Genomic DNA, 23,965 nt, shown 5'->3' with positions numbered 1-23,965 from the left:
TAAGAAGATGCTGGATGACCTTGGGGACAGAAGAGGATACTGTCATTTGAAGGAGAAAGCTCTAGATCGCATTAAATGGAGGAATTGTTTTGGAAGAGACTGTGGACCTGTCGTCTTGACAGATTACTGATGATGATGATGATGATGATTATATGGACTATAAATCATGGCATCACAAGGTTTCACTCAACTCACTTCCCCTAGGTCTAATTAAGGTCGAAACTTACCTATCGATTTTGGGAGAAACGCTATATGAATACAGGAGATAGCAGAATGAAGAAACGAGAAAATAATGAAAGGCAACTATAAGAAACAGAATTAGAGGAAAGAAGGAAAAAAATATGAAAATGAAGAAATAAAGGGTGAGAAGGAAAGAAACAGGGAACAGTCCTCCGAACCGCAACCAAGTCGGAAGAGCTACAAGTGGCTTTCCACATGTCCCCGAGTGCAATGTTCAAATTGCGTTATTATGAAGCCTATTTCTATTTCGATATCCCACAAAGGCGCTATTATATAGCAAACATTTATTGACTTCCCTCTTTTGCAACCAGTCACATGTCGGGTCAGAGATGAAGCCCCCGAATTAAGACCGAGGATATGATAATGTGCTGCGTGAACACGGCTATCGCACACCGCAAACGAATCTCAGATGATAACACGTGTGGCTATACCCAAGCCTACGCAGTGACTAACCAGCCATAAGTTTAAAAGCTCTGTACACGGGTGACACCTGTCGGATGTCGTGTGTACCAAATTACGTCACAAAAGTCTTCAGCGTTTCCAGTGCAGGCTGGGTTGCTGTTAATATGGCAGGCAGGAGCAGCGGGTGGAATTCCGCTACAGCATTATCTGCGAAACTGTTCACAGCCTTCTGTATACCAGTGCAACAATCCAGCCATTATTATAGTAAGTTACATTTGTGTTCATTTAAACAAATAGGCATATGTGAATACTGAAAGATGTGAACTCGACCTTGGAAGTGGTTGGGGCCCTGGAGTGGGTTCCAGTGTGGATTGGAGGCCATAACACAAGTACTACACGTACAGTTTACTTAACGACAATTTCTAGGTCTTCGCAAAATCATGAATGGAGCGGTATTCAGGGTTGTAACGCCTTGTAGGTCGGAGAGAGCTTTACATTTCAGGGTCTAAGGGCGTGAGCCAAGCGAGAAGCCATCAGAAGCAGGCGGGAAGCCAGTGAAGGTCATCAGCACCAATATTCCTGTAAACAGACTGACCAGACGGCTGGAGTGGGGAGCGTAACAGCTCGAAGGAAACTTGCGGGGGGGGGGTTGACCCATGGGACTTCTTTCGTGACTTCGGTATAGTGTCAAGACTTGAGAGACTGTAGACAGGGATTGGATTGGGAATGGGTTTATTGATCACTTATACACACGACTCGGAACTACAAGCAATTGCAGTGCCACTGCTGATCTCCACAATTCACAAATCACCACAGCACCCGCTAAGCATTTGCTAGCCTGCCGTGTCTTCACCAGCCGTTTCCTGGCAACGGCTGCTAACAGATTCTTCATCTTCACGCGCTCAGATCCCATCTTCACAGCCTCCCGTGCAGAATTGCCTCTCAACTAACTTTGTTCCTTGCTTATAACATCTCGGCACGGACCACGTAGAAACATTCCGTTTCCATTGTCCAACTGTTGCATCATTAAGCATCTGCTGCCTAGCCGTTTCCCAGAAACGGGTCTGGTATACTTGCCTATCTCGCGGTCGTCGCATAGCAACGGTAGTAAATAAATGTCACTTCGTGCTGCAGTTCTGTGTTTTTTAGAAAATAGTGTCATTATCAGAGGGACGTACACTCACTCACGCAAGATTCAAACCAAGTACTTGTTGAGAGCAAAGTGAATATGGCAACGGGAGAACCGCGATCTCGCATCATCATCGTTACGTAAGAGTGCGTGGTGCGGGCAGTAACTTATTTCCGTGAAACTTCGCATTAAGAGAGTTTCCTGAAAGGAAAAAGTAAGTAAAGCTATCCCTGTAACAGGCCTTGGAGGCCCATAGGGTTGTGAGACGTCGAGGTTCCCACATTTTCTAGATAATCAGCCCATAGATGGCGGTAAGGTTGTCAGCCTTACGCGCCGGCCGCGCTTTACTCCCCAGGAAAATTATTTATTTATTTCCTGGTACTCATTTCTGTTAGAGGGTGAGTGAACCCCAGGGCCCTAGTACGGCTGGAAGGATTAGGTCAATTGAAAAAATCCAACTCATCGGTATTTGAGCCCGCGACCTTCCAACTTGTAGCATAGTATACGTTGAGGCTAATGCAAAACCTAAGGGTCTGTGACGATGGTACATTAATGCAATTATTTTCCAGTCTTTCGACTATTGTTTTCAAATAAAGAATTCGGGACGATGGATTGTGTCCAAAAATAATTGTATGGGATATCCGTCTGTTACCGGGCTGCAGTGTTAAAACAGGCGTGCTCTCTGCTGTACGATATTTCATAACCGCAATGCCCAGCCGAACTGTCAACAGGTAAGAAGAAGAAGAAATAAGGGTTTTGGTTCACGTCACTGAATTAAAAAATGTCCGAATAGATTAATATTTGAAAGTATTGTGTCTCACTGGAAACGTGTGAAATATAAATTATGCATTTTAACATTGATATTTGATAATTTTTTTTCAATAGGCTCTTCGTTAGAAGGACGGAGACATCAGGGTTCGCTTCTGTTGCAAGCTGGAGCCGTTACAGCCTTCGTCCTAGCAGCGATATACATCGACATAAAGTCGTCGTATTCTTACTGGACTAAACTTGGCATTCCTATATATAATCCTGTAGTTCCATTCGGAAACGTTTATGAAACATTTGTAAGCACGGCTTCCTGAGTTCTACAAAGCTTTCGAGGGCCACAAACTTGGAGGCTTGTACGGTTTAGCTTCCAGATTTCTCATCATCCGAGATCCCGGTCTCATCAGACATATTCTTGTGAAGGACTTCGATCATTTCCATGATCGTGGAGTGAATGTGAACGAAAATGTTGATCCATTACAGCAACAGTTATTCGCATTGTCCGGACAAGGAACCTCAGAATCAAACTCACTCCGACGTTTACATCTGGGAAGCTGGAAATGAGGTTCGGTACACCCGTGGACTGTGGGAAGAAGCTCAAGGCTGTACTTCATGAGCCAGCCAGAAAGGACGAATCTTTTGAAATGAAAGACGTCCTCGCACGGTTTACAACTGACGTCATAGCGTCCTGCGCGTTCGGAATCCAGTGCAACTGCTTGCAGAATCCTGACTCTGAATTTCGTCAGTGGGGATGGAGGATTTTTTCACCAACACTTAAAACGGGAATTTTTAGGTTTGTAAGTCTCCTAATGCCGGTCACGGTAGCCGAGCGGTCTAAGGCATGCACTGTCTTCGCTCGCTCGGAAGCCGAGATCGTGGGTTCGAATCCCACTCAGGGCATGGATGTTTGTGTGCGTTTTTCTGTGTTTGTCTACAGGTAGAGGCCTTGCGACGAGCTGATCACCCGCCCAAGGAGTTCTACCGAATGTGTAAGATCTAGAAAAACCGAAGTGAACGGAGAAGTTCATGGAGGTGGTCCTAGGCCCACTGGGGCTGTAGTGCCAAGGAAACAAAAAAAAAGTCTCCTAATGCCAAGTCTGATAAAGCGTTTTGGGATCTCTTTCACTGCGAAAGAAGTCAGTAGTTACTTCATGGAAATGGCGAGAGGAACGGCGTTCACCGCGATGATTTCATGCAACTGTTGATACAACGCAAGAACAAAACGCTGACAACGGCCGATCAGGATGGGGTCTCTATGGCGGAATGGAATATTAACTGGGTGCAGTGGATGACAAAAAAACTCAGTAAGTTACCGCCCTGAGAATGGCCAGACTTTAGGGATTTGCAGTATATGAAAAGCGCACGATATGAATTATGTAAGTTAGTCGTTAAGCATTTCATTAGCACTTCCTTCCATCAGCAGAAATATTAGTTTCAGTAGCAGATTATATTTGTGAAGTTTTGCGATTTCAGTTAAAACGAGTGATGAACGTGATATAACGCCGCGTTTTCCGTTTAAAGTCAATCGACGTTTCGGAAGAACACGTCGCCTCCATTTTAAGGGTCGAAGAATAAGCCAAGGTAGACGCCAACAGAAGGGCATTTGAATTCTTTTTTGTAATTATCTTAGCTATTTGTTTTATCATTCGCTTCAGAAGACTAGAATATTTATCCTGGAACTGTTTCGAATTTTCCTCACAAAAAAGTAAGGCGTATTGAGGCACACTACAAACGGTTTGAAATATGCACGGGAAAGATGGGACTAAGTCCCTTGTACTGCGGCCACTTCTGGCCTATTGTTCGTACCAGCCCCAGATGATAGGTGAGGGTGATTGTGGAGCAATGGGTGGAATGAAGATTGGCAGGGGAAACGGAAGTACTCGGAGAAAACCTTCCCTAGCGCCACTTTGTCCACCACAAATCTCACTTGACCAAACCCGGGCCGCAGCCGTGGGAAGACAGCGACTAACCGCTGGAGCTATGGCGCGGCCCTTCGAGAAAGGTTTATACAGACTACAATGATATTTGTAAGTTTGAGTATTATAACGAAGTGAACGTCAGAAATATTGTCTTTTTGCAGAAGTAACAGTGGGCATAATAGCGACCCAAGCATTTGTGTTCTTCGTCGCTGGCTTCGAGACGTCAACAACAATGACATTCCATCTGTACGAACTGGCACTGAACCCAGATATACAGGAGCGAGTCGGAGCCGAAATCGATACAGTGCTGCAGAAACATGGAAGGAACGTCACCTATGAAGCCATATCGGAGATGGACTATCTGGACAAGGCCGTGAATGGTGAGAACACTAACCACTACAGCTACCTCCATACCGCACGGGCTTCTCTGTCAAGGCACGGAATGGTTCCGAGTTCTGCAAAGTCATGCGTCAAGCATTGTCGAAAATCATTAGAACTGATCACTGATTAATCAGTGGCTTGACGAGTAGAGTTATGTAGGATGTGACGCCAAGTTGTCTGGTAGAAGTTTACGGAGTTTCGGGGGAATGTACTGCTTCCGTCATCAGTGTCGAAACAGTATTATTATTATTGGAGGGGGTGGGTTTTTCCCATGCACCGCAACCAGTTTGATCTATTGTGCGTCCCCCAATAATCTTCTACCAGCCTCTATACCCTACCGGTATTGGTGCTTACCATCAGTCCCTACTCAGCCAGCGAGGTCGGCCTCTACTGGCTCAGAGGTATCTCAATTCTTCCCCCATCTACCAGAGGCGTTAGAGACTACTGTTGGGCGGGAAATGTCCTTAAATTAGCTCAGTGGCCTCCTTTGGAGACATGAGGTTAAAATACGGCGTAAAGTCCCTCCCTGAGGACTTGTGCCCTGAATTTTTCCGCCCTTAAAAATTCCACGACTTCCGCTGGGTTTGAACCCGCGTACCTTGAGTCATGAGGTGGGAACGTTACCCCTAGACTACGGAGACCGCTTGTCGAAACAGTAAGTCGCACAGGCAGACAATCAATCAAGCACTCTGCTTGCTGATTGCTTGATTGTTCCGTTTATTCCTCTGCTCTGAAGATGGAGGCATACTATCAGACTACACGGCGTCACGTACCCAGAACATTGTAATTTTCACAGCCATAGTCATGAGAGCTTCAGATGTCACACAGTTGTTGCATATTTAACGACGCTAGCAGTATCTAAAAAATATGATGTCAGATGATAAGATAACGTAATGAATTGCGAAACATGCTGTAGCGTGTAGAGCCGTTGCTACGTAGCGACCACGAGATTGGCTTATATACCGGTGCCGTTTCTGGGCAACGGCTCCGTAAAAACCTTCCAGCAGCAACAGACACGAACACAACAATAGAAGAGCTGTGTTTCCTGGTCCGTGCCGAGATATTATAAGCAAGGGACAGAGCTACATGCTTAGTTCTGCGCGGAAGTCAATGAAGGGAGGATTTGAGTCCGGAGGCAGAGAAATAGCCATTGTTGGAGCCGTTACCAGGAAACGTTTAGTAACAGACTCAGAACACTAGACTGTGTATTCTTGTGAACCGTAAACTGTGGAAATAACGACAGTGGTTGCGCCCTGTAGGTGGTAAATAAATCTATTCACGAAACCAAACCCCTTCTATAGCCACATTGAATCACGTGGCAGTATGTAAGAATAAGGCCATTAAATAACGTATAGTGTTAGGCCGCGCCACAGCTCAAGCGTTTAGTCGCTGGCTTCCCACCGTGTCGGCCCGGGTTCGAGGAGAGGTCTGGTCATGTGGGTTTTGTGGTGGACAAATTTGCGTTGAGGCAGGTTTTCTCCCAATACTTCAGTTTCCCGTGCCAATCTTCATTCCAGCAATTGCTTCACAATCACCATCACAACAGACCAGAGGTGACCGCAGTACCAAGTGGACCTAGTCACACCCCACTAAGAAAAAGAAAACTTATAGTGTTATCCTGGATTTTGTCTTGAAGAACTAAGGAAATCCGCGGTAAACATGGTTACAATGCTCAGTGTTCAGGCTGACGCTTCAGTTCGTCACCTTCAGAATAAAAGTCGAACCTGTTACCCCTTGCGCCAAAATGCTAGAACACTGTCTGGTCGAAAAGAGAGGTCAGCCTGAACTGGTTTCTTGTATTGCAGAAACGCTCCGTAAATACCCGCCCCTACAGGTTCCCCTAAGGGTGTGTACCAAGCCGTACCGACTCCCAGGGACTGACGTCACTTTGGAGAAGGGTGTTCATACCCGTAATGGGGTTGCACTGCGACCCCGGCCCGCAACTCTTAGACCCGGAACGTTCCAGCGGCGCCGAAAAGAAGAAAAGGACCTAGCATGTTTACCTCGCCTTTGGCGAGGGGCCCAGGATATGCATAGGTGAATTGTTTTGATGTTCCCTTGTACAGACTTGACGTTAGTGGGCTTGCAAACTATGCTAAGCTTCATTGTACACGGTTCTCGGTTCTCGGTGTGCTTGCTAGGCGATCGGACTAAACCATTCATGCTGCAAAAGCTGCCTGTTTTCATTACTATTTCAGTTGCTTGACAACCACTTAATGTGTAAATCAATTCCTATGACTCACGGTAGCATTGAATAGCACAACACAGGTCAATGGAAATGTATCAGGCCCTGAACAGGCCGTGGAGGCCCATAGGGTTGTGAGACGTCGAGGTTCCCACATTTTGTAGACAATCGGCTCACAGATGAGGGCAGGGTTCTCAGCCTTAGGCGACGGCCGCCCTTTACCCCCAGGAAGACTCCTGGTACTCATTTCTGTTGGAGGCCGAGTCTACCCCAGGGCCACAGTGCATCTGGAAGTATTAGGTAAATTGAAGAAATCCGATGGCCTCATGCGGAATCAAACCTGCGACCTTCCGGCTCGTAGCATAGTGCCTCAACCAACTACGCTACCGCCTGCCCTCAGTGGAAATGTGCACCAATAAGAATTGCATAATGGGTGTGCGAATTGAAGAGTAATATCTTATGGGATAAAATGCCCTTTAGTCCTCTGAAAGCCAAACTGACGTTTCGGATGAACATATCGCCTCTATCTTCATGGTCGAATATGTTCCTGCGAAACGTCCATTGACCTTCGAAGGACTACACGGCGTTATATCCCATATCATAACCACTGCTGTGTTGCAGGAATGAAGTTCGGCCTGATGCAGACCAAAGTGGGCCTCGTCAGCCTCCTGTCCAGCTACGAGGTGTGGGTGTCAGAGGAAACTCAAGTAACTACACCTGTTGGCGGGATGCACCTCAGGATAACGGAAAGAAGACATGGCAGATAATGTTACGCTTCTCTTTCGAAGCAGTGTTACCAATATATGTACTCATTTCACCATACTTACGCACTTTAAGGGTAACATTCCCCAGTCTTAGAATGTAGGGTTAAATGATTAATTAGCCTTACTTTACATTAAATTCTGATAAGGAATTTGTAATTTAACTTAAAATACAATACATATTTGCTAACTTGGCTCTGATTTATAAGTTAAGTTGAGAGTCCTGTGGAATGTGACGACATGTGGCCTGATACACGGATACCCAACCTTTCGAAGAACGCATAATACAAAATGAAGTAAGTGCACTGGTACTTGGCTACCAATCTAAGCCATAGACCTGTATATACCGGTCAGACATCACTTCCGACTTCAGGTCCGGATATCGTGTTTACAAACAAGGAACGGGACTTTAGGCGTTAAAAATGAGCTCCAAGCTTGTCCCATTGATAACCCCTCGGGAAGTACCGCCTAGAAAACACAGCTCTTCTACTGTTGTGTGCGTTTATGTTGCCTAGCTACTGCCGCTGTTTACAGCGTCACCTCTTAACAACGTGTCTCTACGCCTCAATATGAAGAAATTGTTTTCAACCGTTCAGGCGCTCGCGCGGCGCACATGGACAGACAGACAGACAGACAGACGGCATTTATGGATGCTCAGAACATGTAAATCCGTCGCCACACCATGAAGACGTATGGGGGAGGAGCGGTATAGCTCCATCCAGATATCTCGCCTCTTCCAGGAATTGGTGCCCACCTCTGTAGCCGCTATACCGACTGAGCTATCGCGGCTTGTCTGAGTGCTTCTAGAAGCCCAGAGCCGCCCCTTCCAGGAACTGGTGCCCAACTCTGTAGCCGTTATACCGACTGAGCTATTGCGGCTCGTCTGAGTGTTTCTAGAAGCCCAGAGCCGCACCTTCCGGGAACTGGTGCCCAACTTTGTAGCCGTTATACCGACTGAGCTATCGCGGCTCGTGTGAGTGCTTCTAGAAGCCCCGGAACTGGTGCTCAACTCTGTAGCTGTTATACCGACTGAGCTGTCGCGGCTCGTGTGAGTGCTTCTAGAAGCCCCGGAACTGGTGCTCAACTCTGTAGCTGTTATACCGACTGAGCTGTCGCGGCTCGTCTGAGTGTTTCTAGACGCCCAGAGCAACTCTGATAGAGACGTTACTAATGTTAAGTACAGCTCTGCTTGCTGTGGTTATTACTAGTTACTATAATTGTTTGTCACCATGGTTACCGTGTTTCTGGACAGGCGCCAATGTGCTGGGCCCACCTCAAAAATTCGTGCTACCGAACTTTTTTGTTAACCCCGTGTGGAGGCGTGTTCGAATGACTCCACCGTAGTCCTGCGAGTCGTAGGAGGAGACGAAAAGGGAGCCCAGTGCCCGGGAGTGTAACTGGGGCACCCCGTGACTGGGGGACATAAATACGGGGACCTGGCCCTCCAGGTTGGGGGAGTCTCGAATCCAAGACAGTAAAATGTGGTCATGAGTTCCGCGGGACTTGGAGCTGAGAATGACTGCGGTGGCGAAGCCAGCAGAAATTGTAAACAATGGACTTATCCTCTCGTCAGAGAGGACGTTACATAAGAACTACTACCGCAAGTGCTGAGATGTGAGTAGTAGTTTATTTCAGTTTATCGTGTTTATTTTGTATTGATAATATTTCCATGTAGGTTTGTGCAGTGAAGTATCCTGCATAAAGGAGACTGTTTACGATTGACCATTGGTGCGTGCTATTCGTGAGAGGGAATGGAAATATCGAACTCGATGTTGTGTGCAACTGGAAAGGAATATAAGAAGAAAAGGTAAAAGGTACTTTTACGAAAGCTTGTATAAAAATAGACTTGCTGTGTTATATTTTAGGAAAATGATAAAGAAGGCGTAATGATGGAAGGAGTGGGGGTATGTGACGTCACTCGCGGAAACGCAGAGTTCGCGTGACCCCTACTTCCTGTTGTGCCATCCACGTTACAGTATGGTTATTGGTCGTCAGTCTGAAGGGGCTTAGATGCAAGACGAACTGATTGGCGGTAAACCGCCAGTCATAAAGTAACTCTGACTCTGACTCTGACTCTGACTCTGACTGTTTTTATTACCAATTGCTATAAATTCAAATGCGGCGCGTGGCGCGGCCTCCAGGGCCAAACATCGTACCAAATTTTATTAAATTTCGTCCATCGCTTCTGAATTTGAAATATGTGCCAGACATAAACACGTGACCTTCCTAATTTGCGTTCCCTTTATGCGAATTTTGTAACGAAGGCATTTAAAGTAAGAGACCGTCCGTGCGGTCAGTGACTTGGGACCACGAGAGCCATAAGCACACGCAATGACAAGACAAATAGTTCTGTAAATATGTGTATTGGGTAATGGCTTAATTAGAGGGGGCATCGGAAGTCAAGCAAATATACGAGTCATTGTCAAGGGATAAACACTGACATCCGAGATCTTGCTCGTCATGCTGTGTCACTGCGCCGTTTCATACACGCGCAGTCACGCTGGCTGCTGGAGAACCTCTGAACGGTATACAGCACAGTCACTAACGCAGTGTACAAACTTCCCAACGGCGTTCGTCGCAGGTTATTAAACCTACTCCGTGATTTTAGTCCGCAAGCGAACTATACCGACCGAGCGACCAACGCTTGTCGGCGAAGTTAGTGCCAACTTTTGCCGATAGAGGATGTCGTGGTCAGCGCAACGAATCCCCACGGCCGTTAATTTCGGTTTTCTAGACCGGAGCCGCTATTTCCTTGAAATAGCTCCTCATTTATCATCACGAGGCTGAATGGACACCGTTCCAGACCCACTACTTCTCAGAAAATCCAGTAGCGCCGGGAATCGAACCCGGACCTCTGGCTCTGTAGCCAAGAACGCTGATCACTAGACCACAGAGGCGGTCTATTAAACCTACTGAAAGTGAAATTAGTGCAAAGATCTCTCACATTTTATGACCTTGTCCAACACGGTTAAAAATTCGCAATTTGTTCGTCTGACCGTATGTAAGATATCCCATACTTAATGGCCTTAAGTGATAAAGTTGACTTTGTAATCTATCAGCATTGCTAAATACCGAAACTAACTTTTCGCAGAATTCTGTCATATCGAATTTAAACGAAATATTTTATGAACGGCTGCTTATACTACATACATAAACATTCTCGTAATTGAAATAAATAATTTTTGTGGGAAAACATGTCTGGAAATTGAACTACTGAACTGCCCTGCCGCTACTCGCCCAAATCTCCCGCGTCCATTTAAAAAAATGAATGTCCCGCTGGTTAGGCATCTATACCAGCGCACAGACCGTCATTCTGACAGCCCTCCATACAAGGACGCCTGAAAGTCTGTCTAACTGTTCCAGTCTATTTCACGAGTATATGAGGATTGACCCTTGTTATTTAACGAAGGTGTTCCAACTGACTAACTAACTTCAAGGAGCTGAGCCTCTCTCGAGAAGCCGCCAGTTGCGCAGCTGCTCTAGAATTTCCCAACATTTCATGGAAACTGAAAATTTATTCAGAAGAGCCACACACTGGTCCATATCCTAAGCCAGGTCTATCCAGTCCATACCACCCCATCCTATCTCTCTATGATCCTTCCACCTATGACTAGGTCTACCTAGTGGTCCCTTTCCTTCTGGCTTTCCCACCAAAATTCTATATATGCATTCCTCTTCTCCCCCATTCGTGCTACATGCCCTGCCAATCTCAGTATCCATGACATGATCCTTCTAATTATACTTGGAGAAGAGTACAAGTTATGGAGCTCCTCATTATGCAGTTTTCTCCAACCTCCTGTCACTTCATCCCTCTTCGGTCCGAATATTCCCCTCAGCACCCTGTTCTCAACAGTGTTCCCACCATTAAGGTTATGAAGTGTGTTTGATCAAGAAAAGCGTGTGGATAAGGGTTTGAAAGGTGTCAATCCGGGCCGTCGCGTGGACGTACTGTGAGAGTGTAAGGACTGCCAATAACCTGCCTAAGATTCGAACCTTGTACAGCTCGAACGCAGGTTTCGGGTATTTTCCTTCTGCACCTTCTGCACATCTGCCTTGAAGTTCACACGTTCTAGGCTTTAAGTGACGGGGATTAGCAGTCATCTTCACTGACAGAAATGGAGTGCAATCGATAGGATACAGAGTGGGTATTGGGATCGAGAAGGAATATCAAGCTGTTATTACTCAGGGCTACAGATTGGTACAATAGGCCAGAAGTGGCCGCAGTACAGGGACTTAGTCCCCCTCACCAAAAGCAATAAAAAATAATAATAAAAAATAGGGCTACAGATGGCAGCTGTATTCACGCTGACTGACATGTCAGCGGGCGGCAGGAATTTGCAAACATAGGAATGAGCGGCGTCAGAGCCCAGATCACCACGGACGGATCTTCACCGGCGTGAAAATCTCAAAGTTTACGCCGAATGTTAGCAGCGAACTGATTTCTCCCAACATCATTAAGTACACTGGCAATTTATCAAAGTTTATCATAGCGTCTTGATGCTGGGAACATCGGACAAAATTCCAGTTTTGTTTTGTCATGCTGAGTCGTTCTTACGCGAACAAAAATAAAATATATACCGAACCTTTGGGATGAAATAACACGATGTTTACAACGACCAGAAAAATTGAGGGTTATCTCTCCTCCAATGCGTCACGAACGCTTGTGCATATAAACATATCGCGCATTGAATTATATCGACCAGTACCGCGGGCTGCTACATACAGAATCCTGCTATAAGGTAAGTTTCTGCGATTGCTCACAGACATTCTTAAAATGAGGACATCTGTATTATGTTCTCTGATTAAACTTTAGACATTTTATCTGATGAAATTTTTACTTCCTACCTCCAACAGGCCACTTGTCACAGAAATAAAATTAACTGAGTATTTGCCGAGATGCTGAAAAGAAATAACGCATATGTGTTCCTTCCCGAAACAGGTTGTGGTAATGCTGGAGACATTCGATTCGTGGGTTCTGCCGCTTGGAGCGCTGTCCACCATTGTTCTGGCGACTCTGTATGTCTACTTCAAAATATCTTATTCCTACTGGGAGACCCGCGGCGTCCCGACCTTGAAACCTACTGCACCATTTGGAAACTTCGCACATTCCATTAAATCCGGAAATAATCCGGAATATGAGACAGTGGAACTGTACAAAGCCTTGGAGGGCCACAAAGTGGGGGGACTGTACAGGTTTACGTATCCATCTCTTCTCATACGGGACACTGACATTATAAAAAATATTCTAGTGAAAGACTTTGCCCATTTCTTCTCACGTGGACTTCAAGTTGATGAGGAATCCGAGCCTCTGGATGGTCACTTGTTCGCACTGTCTGGGACCAAATGGAGAAATCTGAGAGTGAAACTGACCCCGGTATTTACATCAGGGAAAATAAAGACTATGTTTGGAACAGTGGTAGACTGTGGGAGAGAACTGCAGGAATGTCTTCAGGAATCTGCCAGAAATGGACGGCCTGTGGAGATAAAGGAATTTCTAGCAAGATACAGTACAGATATCATTTCGTCATGTGCTTTCGGAATTAAATCCAACTGTCTGAGGAACCCACATGCCGAATTTCGTAGTTGGGGGAAAAAAATATTTGAACCGCATCTCAGACAGAGAATAACCTCGTTTTTAAACTTACTGTTTCCGGCTCTGGTTCCCGCTTTGAAGCTCTCCCTCATTCCGAAGGATGTCAGCAACTACTTCCGGAGAATGGTGAAGCAGACTGTGGAGTTTCGCCAGAGCAATAACGTGGTGGCTAATGATTTCTTGCAACTGATGATGAAAATGAAGAACAAAACTTTGGGTGCGGCGGAGGGGGAGGACGTCCAACTCCTCCAGAAACAAACTCACGCGCTGGAGAATAATGAACCATTCGGTGAGAGACAATACCATTTCTATAGATTAAGTTTTATGTAGAAATAATGTCACTTGCAAGGACCTCACTTCTACAACTGTGTGGAATATTGGAGGCTTTTGGAAAGGCTGGGCGAATAGCCGTTACGTAGATCTGTCAGTGATCTGGGAGTTGGAGTTGCAGGAAGTGGACGAAGCAGGAAACGGGTGAAGTCCATAAGGACATAGAAGTAATGAAACATACTTTTAGACAAGAAAAAAAAACAACGAAGAATTATCGGCGAAAGCAAGGTCACAGAAGCCGTCCAATTTATACTTCAACCACTAGAACATACGCAGAAGAAGATGGACAGTTACAGTGCTTCTTCAGGGTGTAAGTAATTGTACCGCTTTCTTACTGGAATGCATTCGTTTGGAGTTCAAGCCAACAGTTCGAGTCGTTTAGCACAGTGGTTCTCAACCTTTGTCAGACCGCGGCCCGGTAAATTCCTTTTTCTATAAGACGAGGGCTTCTTTAGGAAGCTCTCGTCTTAAATTAAAGAAAGTTCAATAGTTTAAAATGTCGACTTTATGTACAGGCTACATTGAACCGAATTCTTCAGAGCAGTGTTTCCCACTTTAATTTGGCCACGAAATCCTTCCGCAATCGAAATGATTTCACGGGTTGGGAGGTAAAGCGCGGCCGGCGCGTATGACAAGCTTGCCGTTATCTGTGAGCCGATTATCTAGATAAAATGCAGGAGCCTTGACGTCTCACAACCCCAAGGGCGTTCATGGCCTGTTACAGGGGTATCGTTATCTTTACTCCAATAAAATTCTTATATAAGAAACTCAATGGCCTGTAGTCAGCAAGCGAATTATACCGACCGAGCGATCGCCGCTTGTCAGCGAAGTTAGTGCCAACTTTTGCGGATAGGGGGTGTCGTGTGGTCAGCGCAACGGATCCCCACCGCCGTTAATATACAATTCTTATATAGGAAACAAAAATATTATACCACGAATAAGCAACGATAACAATAAATAAACGTTAAAGGAGGACATATCGCTTAATTGCCCATGTTTAGAAACAAAATTCACATTTTATGCACACGACAAACAAAGCTTAAAAGTTATGCGCAGCATTGTTTCAAAGTTTCAATGCGAAGAGTGGTTTTGTTTCTTCAAAAATTCTTTTTCTTCTACCCGATCTTGAGAAATTTAATTCTCAAACCTATCGCCGCATTTGCCCTGTTTCTGTATCCTGTTATCTTTTTTATGTTGTACTGAAATGTTCTAGCTGGACCCTTTTCTAACTGTGCGCAATGGCGATGTTATTACCATGTTTTAACAATTTCAGAAGTAACAATGGACGTAATAGCTGCCCAAGCATTTGTGTTTTTTGTCGCTGGCTTCGAGACGTCATCAACCACAATGGCTTTCTGTCTGTACGAACTGGCACTGAACCCAGGTATCCAGGAGCGACTCCAGGCCGAGATCGACAGCGTGAGTGAGCAACATGGCGGGAACATCACTTACGACTCCATCCTCGACATGCAGTACTTGGACAAAGTCGTGAATGGTAGGTTGAAATGCAGGATTTCCGCCAGCGGTTGTCAGTTCGAAAGTAACGCCATGTCCAAGGTGAAGGCGGGCACGACGGTGCGTGCCGTGCGATGCGTGGAACGCGGTAGACGTTCACGATCAATCTGGTTGTATTAAATGGACTTGTCCAAATTGAGCACGTGACACGTGCGATACGTACGATGCGACGCAGGCGCACCGCTCGCATCGTTTGAAATAACAAACAGTTTGATTTTTACCGCAGTTGTCGTCCGGCAAGCAATAGAAATGGAGGCGCTGATTTCAGAAGTACACGAAAGAAATGCAGTGTGGAATAAAAGGATAACAGGCAACATGTATTTCTTCCACAATATAGTCGAAGGTATTTGTTGTCATTCTGGTTTACTGGCGAAATGACTTTTCATCCGCTCGTAACTGAGGGTACAGTCGATGAAATTCACCATAAATCAACCTATTCCTATATATTACATGAGTCTTTTGTCTGATACGTCTCTTCTTAAGTTCTTGACTATTTTCAGTTTTACTAAACAGTTTTCCATTGATAAAATTGTACGCGTCAAACTCAAAGCCATTGTTCTACTCGGTAGACTGTTCTACAACTGAATCGCACGCATCGATTACATGCACGCAGTAACATTGGCCACCTCCAGTTTCCCCGAACATATCTGCGATGCGTTAATGCGGTGCGCTGTTCGCATCGCGCGTACTCGCATTCGCCTTGGACATTGCGTAAGCGTTTAGAGCAGAAGTTGCTTATCGTGCACAAAGCCCAGCAGTCTGATATCTGATGCAAGCATTACGTAACAGACTGACCTCTGTATGCTAGTTGCTCTTATGTTCAAGGACATAGCAGTCGTAACTACTCCTAAGCAACGTGACACAATCCGTAAGAAATACATTTATATTTATTTATATAGCCTATAACAGAAATTAGTACCAGGAATTAATGAAATAATTTTCCTTGGGAGTAAAGCGCGGCCGGCGCGTAAGGCTGACAATCTTACCGCCATATTTGAGCCGATTGTCTAGATCAGGCATGTCCAACTTCAAACGGGTTGTGATCGACTTTTTAGTGTCAAAACTGCCAGTGATCTACCACACCCTCCTATCGCCGTACCTCGCTTTAAGCAAAAATATTGGTAAAAGTAAAACGACACATGATGTTTGTTGTTCAGGTCTGAAGATGGAGGCAATGCATTTCTCCGAAACATAAATTATCATCTACAAGATTACATGGCGTCACATGCCAGAAGAGAGTATTCTTCGCACAAATAAATTTCTCATGTGAAACATAATGACAGGAGACAGATGGTCACGTGATCACTGACATGGATACCACGTACCGGGGAGACAGCCACGGGCACCCGGTGGACACGAGGACTCANGCTCCCCCCCCTAACAAAAAACCCCCCCCCCCCCCAGTTGCCCAGTGTCTGTACATCTCCATTACAGAATGGGATGGTCACCCCTACGAATTCTTTGTAATTTTGTCACGTGTTAAGTGACTATAGGCGGAGTTTGGGCAGGAAATCTGATTTGTTGCACACTAACAACTCGGAATTTCAAGCAACTGTTTAACGCTGCACAAATCATTCGATTCCGGACTAGTTTCCTCAGCCACTAGTCGTTTCCTGGTTACAGTCTTCTAACAAGGGCTATTCCTCACTCCCTTACAGCTGAAGACTGTCCTGCTCTGCCCATGGCTTCCTAATGAGGGCCCAGGACCTCCTATCTCAGAATGTCGGCCGGTCGGTTAAATTGCTGCTGGCCTTCGCCAGCACAGTCATTGCTGGCTTTAGTCTCCTAGAGATCCATGACCGAGATTTTATTCTCTCCTAGACATGTACATGTTTCTAAATGGGGCCTCCTCTTCGATGAGAAAGGGGTCGGTCTAGCTATGTAGGCGCTACGTTTGTTGTGCCGTAGCTTCAGCACGGGTATATCCGCGCTGTCACGGCGTCCAGGTCACTATGGACTCTGTGCGTCACTGCACTGCACAGTACAGGGGTCGGCCTTCTATGTAGGCGCTACGTTTGTTGCACTGCAGTTCAGCACGAGTATATCCGCGCTGTCACGGCGTCCAGGTCCCTGTGGGCTCTGTGCGTCACTGCACTGCACTGTACAGGGGTCGGTGTGTCTATGCAGGCGCTACGTTTGTTGCACTGCAGTTCAGCACGAGTCTATTCGCGCTGTCACGGCGTCCAGGTCCCTGTGGGCTCTGTGTCACTGCACTATGCTAATTAACATTCATAAAACGTGTACGACTACAGAGGTTTCCTGTCAATGCAGGCTATGCCTTAACTGCAATTAGTCAGCTGAAGGTTCGGAGCCCTGACCGCCGTCAAGTTTAAGGCTCTTTTACTTCCTTTGCCTGGCCTCTCCTTGTCCAGTATCTCACACATTTGGATTTACATGGTCTAGGTTCACTTCTGCCCCTGTCCTGCATATTTTAGTTATATGGTGTGTCCCAGGAGGAAAGGTCAGTGTTTTAGTAGGTCATAGTATCAGACAATCTGAAAGAAACGTATATGTACATGTGTCCTAATCCGGTTTCCGAGATACAGCTATTTCACTGTACAGTTCCAAAACTGTTGATAAGAAAGAGATATCGCGTACTGTTTCTAATACCGGTATTATTGTTCAAGTGACAAAGTTGGTACAGTATAACACATTTTCGAAAATTCCACCGTCAATGTTAACCCTTTAAATCCCAGCGGTCACTATATGTACCGCCTTCCTTAACATACCAAAAACTCTGCATTCTGCCCACGGATTGTATTTATGTGTTCCGTATGGTTCTCACAGTAAAGAGCAACTGTTTCCCTAAAGAGTATTAACCGGTTGGGCTTTGTAGTGGAGACGTAATGTTTCCTGTGAGGTACGGACTGAATTCTTATATATATACTGCATTCTGCCCACAGGGTGTATCTGTGTGTTCCATGTGGTTCTCACAATAAACAGCGGCTGTTTCCCTAAACAGCAGTAACCGGTTAGGCTTTGTAGTGGAGACGTAATGTGTTTCTTGTGAGGCACGAACCGGGTTGTCATATATTAGTTATGTAAAATTTAGTCTTTGAAAGGTTAATGCACTTTGTAACTCGTATGAGGACATGGCGTGTTGGTCGTCTGTACAGTGTACAGTGTACTGAACTGTACTCGGAAACCGTTCTGAATAGGACACATGTACACATACACTTTTAGCTTAGAATGGCCGATACTATGACCTCCCAGAATATTGACACTTCCTGTATATATGCACAGGTAACGACGTTTAAGTCAGAGTTACTTTACGTCTGGCGGTTTACCACAATCAGTTCATCTTGGCGCCAAGCTACTTGAGGCGTCCTCCATTAGACAAAAGGACTTTACATTCCAAGTTATGACACGGCACAATGTCGTAGGTAATTATCGACATTTTGGAGCAACCTGCGTGTCCCCTTCTTCAGATTACTCCGAAATGTCGGTAATGACCCTAGCGACGACAACGGAAGCTCTTGTCGCCGTGGAAACCTCTTTCTCACGTAATATACCTTTGTTGCGCAGAGACCCTGCGGAAGTACCCTCCAGTGGTTCTCATTACGAGGGAGTGCACGAAGACAATCAAGCTATCCGGAACTGACGTCACTGTGGAAAAAGGAGTACAAGTGCTGCTGCCTATCCTGGCGCTCCATCGCGACCCCAAGTACTACCCTGACCCCGAGAGGTTCGACCCGGAACGCTTCAGCGAAGAGGAGAGGAAGAAGAGGCCCCAGTTCAGCTACATTCCGTTTGGAGAGGGGCCGAGACTCTGTATAGGTGCGGTTGGTTTCCTTCTGATAGGCTACATTCCGTTTGGAGAGGGGCCGAGAGTCTGTATAGGTGCGGTTGGTTTCCTTCTGATAGGCTACATTCCGTTTGAAGAGGGGCTGAAACTGTATAGGTGGGGTTGGTTTCCTTAAGATACGCTACATCCCGTTTGGAGAGGGGCCGAGACCCTGTATAGGTGCGGTTGATTTTCTTCTGATACGCTACATTCCGTTTGGAGAGGGGCCGAGACTCTGTATAGGTGCGGTTGGTTTCCTTCTGATACGCTTCTCAGTAGATTTAGCCATAGCCTATGTTGGTTTAACTTCGCAGTGAAGTTTTATTGTAGGAAAGCTAATAGAACGGATAGAAAGCTGACAGATCAGACACTAACACACACAAGAATACAGAGGAACCTCGACGGTACGAACTAATTAGGGTACTGTGTGTTTCGACCTTCCAGTCATTCGGATTACTGGGTTTCAAGCAAATTCTTTTTCAGGGAAACTATTTATTCAAAATATTTATCGACACATTATACATACCTACATAAACAAAGGCCGAAACCCGTGAACTTTAGACTACAGGCCGGACTTGGGACCAGCAGTAACCGGGTCACATCTCTCAACGCTCTGAGAAGCAGCTCTACGTGTGTTTGCACATAATATCGTGTTCCGTAAGAATTCGCTTTCACTCCAAGTGAGTAAAAAATTGGATTACATCTGTAATTTTACGAGAGGTCGATGCTTTTTGTTTGTCGTGCTTTAAGACAGTTCAGATTAATATATTTCAGTATATTTCGAATTATTTTAATCCTCTAATTCAAGTTATATGCTGGTTACTAGAAAACAGGGACTCGAGTACAATTGTCCAAAGAGAGATGTGTGAATCTAGCTTACTAAAAGTTCTATTACGGGTAGCAAAACCCTGCTTGCTACTTGCTGGTTTCTTCTTTGACTAATTCTTCGACCATGAAGATGGAGACGAAATGTTCCTCCGAAAAATCGGTTAACTTTATGACTTGTTATACAAAACTGAGAAACCCGCTCATAGCTTGTACATGTACTGCTACTTGTGTTACAGGTATGAGGTTCGGCCTGATGCAGACCAAAGTAGGGATCGTCAGTGTCTTATCAAAGTACGACGTTCGGGCTTCGGAGGAGACGCCGCGACGCATTGTGTTTAACAAAAAAGGTCTTTTGTTATCCCACGAAGGAAAACTATGGCTTCAACTCGTGAACAGGCAAGAGAGACTTTACTGAAACAAACTAAAATGTTACATCTTGTGACTGGAAGCAAGAATTTGAGAAATGTACTTGTACAGTGAGACACAAGTTGGGAGAACGTTAACCGTCTGCAAAACTACAAACTCACTTTGAATGTTGTAACTTTTTCCTGAATAAAGTTTTGTTCATACCGAGCTTCAAGTACACTGTTTGCAATTCATCCTCTCTGACTCCCGCCTTTTCCTTTCGGACCGTTTTAAATAATTTGATTGTTATTTTATTTAAATCAGTGCTGGATATTTACTCATAACCGCCGGTCACGGTAGCCGAGTGGTCTAAGGCATGTACTGTCTTCGCTCGCTTGGAAACCGGGATCGTGGGTTCGAATCCCACTCAGGGCATGGATGTTTAGTTTGTGTGTTTGCGTTTTTCTGTTTGTGTACAGGTAGAGGCCTTGCGACGAGCTGATCACCAGCCCAAGGAGTCCTACCGAATGTGTAAGATCTAGAAAAACCGAAGTGAACGGAGAAGTTAATGGAGGTAGGCCTAGGCCCACTGGGGCTGTAGTGCCAAGGAAAAAAAATCGACTTATAATCATTTAATTTTCACTGGTTTATAAATTTTATATTTTTATACTGTCACCCGATTGAGTGACAATAGACGGGGTTTGGATTGGTGATTGGATTTACTGAACACTTACAGACCGTAACTACAAGTAACTATAGCGCTATCGCTAATTCACACACTCTACAGTTCACTACAGCACATACTAAATCTTCTCAGTCTTTTCTATTTTCACCAGCCGTTGCCTGGTGACGGATCTCAACAATACCCTCTGTTTCCGTGCTCACGTTCTTACCGACTGTAGGTCGGTCGGTTAAATTGCTGCTGGTCTTCGCCAACACAGTCATCCCTGGTTTCAGTCACCAAGAGATACATGACCAAGATTTTTATTCTCTCCTAGACACGTACGTGTTTCGAAATGGGGCCTCCTCTTCGTCGAAGGAGGGGTCGATCTTTTTATGTAGGCGTTACGTTTGTTGGATCAGAGTCAGAATCAGAGTCAGAGTTACTTTACGACTGGCATTTTCCCGCGAATCTGTTCGTCTTGGCGCCAAACCCGTTGTGGATCACGAGCAGAAATCCGCGAACGAATCAGTGTGAGCAGGTGCAACAGACTGAAGATGGAGGCGGCACGTTCCTCCGAAACATCGGTTAACACAAGTTCTACACGGCGCCACATCCCAGAAGACTGCTTTCTTCATAGTCACCGCCGTGAAAACCTCAAATCTTACATAGACACTAAATTAGTTATAAGATTCGAGAGCATGAGGCTGCCAGCGGTGAACTGTGTTGTGCTTTCTTTACCCATTTCATCGTAACTGTTCCACAGTGCTCCAAGTTGCGAGTCCACTGATGCTGGTACCCCCTTGAGGTTCTAGTGGTATCCGGCTCTGTATTCCGTCCAGTCGGATTCCTCTACCTACACGTTTATGGGAGTACATCTGTCATTTTAATGAATTTCTTTTGTCATTAATATAAATAACCCTGAGAGGGGAGGCTACAATAGAGACATTCGCTGAAGGACTCTCTCTGTTCGCTCGAATATTTCACGACTACACGTACTAGTGGAATCACCGTTGAAAATTCAACGAGAGACCTTGACTGTGTCCATCTCTGGCTGCAGTTCCTACACATCAGGCTTCCATCGAGTCACTCTTACGCCCTGTAGCCCTTGGGGGGGATCAATATAAAATCATGATTTCACTGATTATACTGCCACGTGTATTAGTGATTATAGAAAGGGTTCGGATTGGTAATTGGATTTATTGACCATTCACAGTTCGTAACTACAAATAAGTATGACCCTGATACTGATTTTCACACTACAAATCACTTGACGCTAATCTTCTGAGTTTATTTCCATTAGTCTTCACTGCCCCTTTCCTGGCAACGGATTTATAACACAGGAACTGTAAAAGTATCATTGAATTACACACACCAGATATCACTGTACTACAGTACACATAAAGTCTTCACAGTCTGACTTCTTGTACTCTTCTGTACTCCTACAGATCCTCTACTGTACTCCTACAGCTTACTGCTTGCTTGCTGTACTCCTCCAGCTTACCGCTTGATTACTGTACTCCTCCATCTTATTTTTTTTTTCATTTTTATCCTAGAAATTACGATTTTTCTCTTAGGCTTTTCACCTCCAGTAACTTTCTTTGGTGATATTATGAGTAGATATGGAAATGAATGTGGAGAAAACAAAAGTAATGAAAATTTCGAGACAACCAACCCCAGTCACAATAAAGATAGACCAAAAACAACTGGAGAATGTGAAATGTTTTAAATATTTGGGTAGCTTGTTAACAGATGATGGAAGGTGTACTAGTGAAATTAAATCCAGGATTGCCATGGCAAAAGCTGCATTTAGCAAGAAGAAGAATCTTTTTACCAGCAAATTGGACTTAAATTTGAGGAAGAAACTAGTGAAATGCTACATTTGGAGCATAGCTCTGTATGGGGCTGAAACATGGACACTTAGGGCAGTAGATCAGAAACATCTGGAAAGTTTCGAAATGTGGTGTTGGAGAAGGATGGAGAAGATCAGTTGGACCGATTATGTGAGAAATGAAGAAGTGTTAATTAGAGTCAGTGAGCAGAGGAATATCCTACATGAAATAAGAAAACGGAAGGCTAATTGGATTGGTCATGTTTTACGCAGAAACTGCCTTCTAAAAGAAGTTATTGAAGGAAAGAAAGAGGGGCGGATAGAAGTGACAAGAAGACGAGGAAGAAGACGTAAGAAGATGCTGGATGACCTTGGGGACAGAAGAGGATACTGTCATTTGAAGGAGAAAGCTCTAGATCGCATTAAATGGAGGAATTGTTTTGGAAGAGACTGTGGACCTGTCGTCTGACAGATTACTGATGATGATGATGCTTATTATTATTAAAGATAATATAAAAATAACACAAAGAAATAAATAAAACGCTTAAAAAAGACTGAATTTGAGGGATGTTCACCGAACAAGTCACGGGAGAACTGACCGAGCAACTGCGCGTGCGCCAAGCAGAGAGAGAGAGAGTGAGGGAAGGGGAGAAGACTACCACATGATTTTTTGTTCGACTTTCGAGTTTTTGTTCGAGTTTCAAAACCGGCTTTTCCTCGAATTTTTTTTTGTGGGAATTTCAATTTATTCGAACATCAAACCTTTCGAAGCTCGAGGGTCCACTGAAATATCTAGCTAAGTTTATTGTTCATCTCCGTATCAACTTACACAATCCTGTATCCAACAGTCGATTAGTCGTCGCCATCACACCGAAAGCTGAAGGTTATTTTCGCACAGCAGCCATGTTGCCATTTTACGTTCTAAAAAGTAACCTTTACAAAAATTACATAGTTTCCTGAGACAGTTATCACACGTCATTCCAAGGCTCCAGGTTCGATGTTACCTGTTTCGCTTCCACTGCACAAATTGGCGCGTCCATAACATTGTTATCACCTACAGAAGATCGAGAATTACGTCGTTTGGATAGCTTACACCGGCACAATATTCATTCCGAATTTCATGAGAGTGTGGTCACTTACGTCGAATGCTGAAATAGGACACACAGCCACAAATTGGAAGTGATTTCATTATCATATTGTTCAGCTTAACAAGAGATTAATGAGGTGATGATGCTGCGTGTCTGTATTTTTATATTGCAAATTTTGAGCCCCGTGACAGACATTCAACAAATTTGG

At 44.9% G+C, this 23,965-nt stretch overlaps 1 protein-coding gene and 1 pseudogene across 1 annotated transcript; both read left to right on the top strand.

Annotated features, from left to right (window-relative positions):
- Positions 1-172: 172 nt before the first annotated feature.
- On the top strand, positions 173-7,882 carry LOC111873964 (annotated as a pseudogene).
- A 4,537-nt stretch (positions 7,883-12,419) lies between these two features.
- Positions 12,420-20,412, top strand: LOC111873967 (cytochrome P450 6k1). The gene is made up of 5 exons (XM_023869081.2): positions 12,420-12,521; positions 12,722-13,664; positions 14,979-15,200; positions 18,746-18,997; positions 20,069-20,412. Exons 2-5 carry the CDS (start codon positions 12,731-12,733, stop codon positions 20,245-20,247), a joined length of 1,587 nt encoding a protein of 528 aa, XP_023724849.1. The 5' UTR covers positions 12,420-12,521; positions 12,722-12,730; the 3' UTR covers positions 20,248-20,412.
- Positions 20,413-23,965: the final 3,553 nt, after the last annotated feature.

This window comes from Cryptotermes secundus, unplaced genomic scaffold, assembly GCF_002891405.2.
Source record: "Cryptotermes secundus unplaced genomic scaffold, Csec_1.0 scaffold870, whole genome shotgun sequence".
Lineage (NCBI taxonomy): Eukaryota > Metazoa > Arthropoda > Insecta > Blattodea > Kalotermitidae > Cryptotermes > Cryptotermes secundus.
The sequence above is the reverse complement of the archived record's forward strand: the minus strand, read 5'-3'. Positions and strand labels throughout refer to the sequence as shown.

Coding starts and splice junctions, on each gene's coding strand:
- LOC111873967 (XM_023869081.2), top strand. CDS start 12,731: ATGCTGGAGACATTCGATTCGTGGGTTCTGCCGCTTGGAGCGCTGTCC. Junction 13,665..14,978: donor GGAGAATAATGAACCATTCG/GTGAGAGACAAT, acceptor TAACAATTTCAG/AAGTAACAATGGACGTAATA. Junction 15,201..18,745: donor CTTGGACAAAGTCGTGAATG/GTAGGTTGAAAT, acceptor TTTGTTGCGCAG/AGACCCTGCGGAAGTACCCT.